Source organism: Poecilia reticulata, linkage group LG16 (assembly GCF_000633615.1).
Source record: "Poecilia reticulata strain Guanapo linkage group LG16, Guppy_female_1.0+MT, whole genome shotgun sequence".
Taxonomy (NCBI): Eukaryota; Metazoa; Chordata; class Actinopteri; order Cyprinodontiformes; family Poeciliidae; genus Poecilia; species Poecilia reticulata.
The window spans coordinates 24,777-28,826 of NC_024346.1; the positions used below are offsets into that span (position 1 = coordinate 24,777).

A 4,050-nucleotide genomic window follows, 5' to 3' on the forward strand; every position below is an offset into this window, starting at 1 on the left:
AGCCTTGTGCTTCTCATCCGTCAACAAACAGGGAAATAAATATGGGAACTGCGGTCAGCTGGCCAACGGCTCCTACATCCCCTGTGCCAACCGGTGAGTAAACACTGATCTGCTCAGCCTACATTTCCCATGATGCCTCGTGTTCCRGGTTCATCCATCTGCGTCTCTTGTTGCTTCAGAGACGTTCTGTGCGGCAGGATCCAGTGTCAGGGCGGGACGGAGCGCCCCCTGTTGGGCAGCATCGCCCAGATCCTGACCGTTCGCTTCAACCACAGCGACCTGGTCTGCAGAGGGACGTTCTTCCACCTGGACGACGACGTGTCCGACCCGGCCACCGTGGCCCAGGGCACCGCCTGCGGGCCCGGCAAGGTCAGAGGCCACTTCCTGCCTGCTCAGCCAATCAGAGTTCGTCTTGGATCTGATTGGCCTACAGGCTAACGTGTTTCTACTGGCTCAGGTTTTCTTTCTCATTCAGCCTTAAAACGTTACATTTAGTGCTGAGAAGTTAGTTTTTTACAGTATTAAGTATCAAAGTGTAGTTTATGATAGAGATGGGGTTTTTGCGTGTTATAATAATAATATTTATCCTTATTATTATTGATGATTTCACTCCCTGTGTGTGTTTGTAGGCTTGTTTGAATCAGAAATGTGAGGATGCGTCCGTGTTCGGCGTGGAAGAATGTCGCAGGAAGTGCAGCGGTCACGGAGTGAGTCGCACCGTTTCAGGCTTCAAAATAAAATAATTAAATTACTAAACAGTGAAACCAAATACATGCATGAAGCATCTGTTTCTATTAACCTCACAGTCATGATTTAATTAGCAGCGACTCCTGAAAACATGCAGAACAGAAAGTACATAAAAACCTGAAATCACTTCATTAGCATCAAATTAATTCACTCCTATGAAATCAATATATTCTGATATGTTTTGGTATTTGCATTTTTTATGCTTCAACAACTAAATATTTATACTTTCAAAATGTTGTTCATCAATTCATTCAGTTTTTATACACGTTATTTAAAAATGAAATAAACCAAATAACACCAAAACCTTCTAAAATCAAAACATGTTGATTTATAATTAAAATGGACCATTAATATATTTATTTTACATGAGTGAATTAATGTCCTGCAGTAAATATTCTATAATAAATAAACATTTAAACAGTTTTAAGGTGTTTATTATTTTTTATAATGTAAAAACAGCCAGAGAAAATATTTAATATTATTTATAGAACGTCTGACTTTTTTCAGAACGACAGATTTTCTCAGAGTAAATCTGGATTTTTGATCATAAATGTTTGGCTGCCTCGGTAACGATCTGGATGAGTCCAGTCGTGTGACTGGCGGTTCCTGTCTACCTGTCTCAGGTGTGTAACAGCAACAGGAAGTGCCACTGCGACGCCGGCTGGGCTCCTCCTGACTGCAGGTCCTCTGGACGCGGCGGCAGCGTCGACAGCGGCCCGGCCGCCGCCGCTGCAGGTGCTTCCCCCTCACGACCAGACCCAGAACCGGCTCCGGTTCCGCCGCTGACCCGCCTGTTTCTGTGCTCAGAGTCCGATCCGGTCCGGGTCGCCCTGCTGCTCATCTTCTTCTTCATCCTGCCCGTGGTGCTCCTCTTCCTCGCTYTGCGCTTCTCCCGTTTCCGGCGGATGGTCTGCTGCCTCGGACCCAACAGCCCGTTTCACAAGGCCCGGCAGCACAACCGGTACCGCCGACCCAAACACACACACGCCCACACACACACGCACACACACACACACACACACACACACAGACTTCAAGCATAACTCTGCTCTTACCCACAATGCAGTGTGGCTGACTCTGAGCTGTGGGGTTTGGAGTTTGAACCCGCCCACGCCTGCAGGTACTGCTGGACCTGCCGGGTTCTGCTCAGCAGATTGGTTCTGTAGGCTTAGTGGTCGTCTGGAGTATCTGTGAGTGCTCAGTATCCTACCAGCTGTCAGGCTCCAGGTTCCCATATAAAACCTGAATTGTTTGAATTTACTGCAGAATTTCTCTAATCCATTCAGGTCCATTTATTTACATACTGACCTCCTGATAAGATGGGAGGTCAGTATGTATGAAGTCTCTGAACTTCATTTGAATAAATTGATGTGATCATCATGACAAATATAAATCAATATAAATATAAATGCACATTAACATGAATCCAACATGTAACAAACATGTTTTATTGATGATTTAACTGAATTAAAGGGGGTCAAAGTGTATTGAATGGAGGTGTTGTACCAAGTTACACCACAAGGTGGCGTTGCTTCCCCTGCTCTGCCAGTCTTCAGCCAGAAAAGTCTCCATCTTATTTTAGCTTAGTTTCAGGTTGCTAACGTTCACCAAACACGTGGATGGAAATGATTCCCTTAAAGTCTTTAGCATCTAACATTTGTTATTCCATCGCCCGGTCGTATGCAGTCGATGTTTTCAGAGTGAAATAACTGCTACATCTGTTAGCATTTCGGCGCTAACATGGCAGTTGCCCTGCTAGCTTAGCAGCTAACGTCTAAACTGTTAGCAGTGATTGTAGCGATCGAGAAATAAAGTTTGAACACCTCACTGCCAGAATTAATTCACAATAATATAATAATATCTCTGAATAGGTTTTGTTTTTCCAGCGTGCTGGTAACATACTGACTGCTCAGACGTACTCGCTCCAACCCGACGGTCTGCGCTTTTAAATCTTGACCTCCTGACCGATGTGATCACACCTGCTGTAAATCCACTTAAAGCTGCACTCTCAAAGATCCCAGTATGGATCCTGATCAGAGCAGAGGGGATTCTGGGTAATGAAGTCCTCAGTGTTGAGCCCCTTCAGTGCAGCTTTAAGTTCCTTCAGAGATCTGAGGATGAACCTGTTCCCGTCCGTAGCCGGGTAGTTAGCGTGATGCTGTGTTTCCTGCTAAACTAACACCATGAAACCCAGAGCGGATCCGGACCGTTGCTGGTTCCGGCGCCTCTTCCTGACCGCCACGATGTAACCGTGACAGCCGTCCTCCATGTTGTCCAGGACGCCGGCGACGGAGCGAGTAGACGGCCGCAACGGAGAGCAGGTCCGACCGCTGCGATACCACCTGAACCCGCAGTCCGACGTCGCGCTGGCGCCGCCCCACAAAGAGGTAACCATGACAACGGCACCACACGCCGAGCGCTGGCTGGAGGGAAGAGTCTGGGGTYCATGACCTTTAAACTGGAAGCAGAATGACCTCAGGGTCTGGTCCCGTTGGGCCCATTTCCACAGAGACTCAGCAGAACTGTACCGGGTGACGCCAGCAGGGGGCGTAGTTCGCCTTCACCACGCTGATTTCTCTCCTGATTGGTTTGGGTTAGGTCTCCATGGTAACCAGGTTACAGGTGGGTCAGTAAGACCAACGTTCGCTTCCTGCTGGATTCAGATACGTTGCTATGGAGACGGCCATAAACATGCAGCTTGGTCAGCTTAATTTGTTTCCAGTGGGTCTGAAACGATCAATCTGATTGATCACTTATGGAAATAGTTGTTAACTTATCGATTAATCTTACGGTCTGAAAGAACAACAGAGTCAGAGCAGATCTAAAACTGTACAAAAATATAAACATTTTGAATAAATCTGCTCTACCCAGAACTGCATAATTATTTATTATTCCTGTGAGGAAAAGAAAAACCTCCAACTCGTCACACGGAGCCAAACAGCAACAGTTTCAGATCCGGCTTCAGTTTATTGATCCACCAGTTTCTGCAGACACTCGTCCGTCTGATCAGGTCCTTAAAGGTAAATAACGAGAACTTTGCTGATGTGAAACCACCATGTTTGGAGCAGGAGAGTAAAACTGATGAAGGAAGTGAAATGAGCTCCTCCGATTGGTCGGATTTGAGGCTCCTCCTCTTCCGGTTGGTCGGATTTGAGGCTCCTTCGATTGGTCGGATTTGAGGCTCCTCCTCTTCCGGTTGGTCGGATTTGAGGCTCCTCCTCCAATTGGTCGGATTTGAGGCTCCTCCTCCAATTGGTCGGATTTGAGGCTCCTCCGATTGGTCGGATTTGAGGCTCCTCCTCC

At 46.9% G+C, this 4,050-nt stretch overlaps 1 protein-coding gene across 1 annotated transcript in view; it reads left to right on the forward strand.

Moving 5' to 3' along the window:
- Positions 1-4,050, forward strand: part of LOC103477510 (disintegrin and metalloproteinase domain-containing protein 15-like) — a 33,370-nt gene that overhangs the window by 24,684 nt on the left and 4,636 nt on the right. The window contains exons 11-16 of the mRNA XM_017309307.1: positions 3-93; positions 180-369; positions 630-707; positions 1,371-1,482; positions 1,555-1,708; positions 3,026-3,134. Of these exons, the coding sequence (XP_017164796.1) occupies positions 3-93; positions 180-369; positions 630-707; positions 1,371-1,482; positions 1,555-1,708; positions 3,026-3,134 (734 nt within the window). The remainder of the gene's footprint in view (positions 1-2; positions 94-179; positions 370-629; positions 708-1,370; positions 1,483-1,554; positions 1,709-3,025; positions 3,135-4,050) is intronic.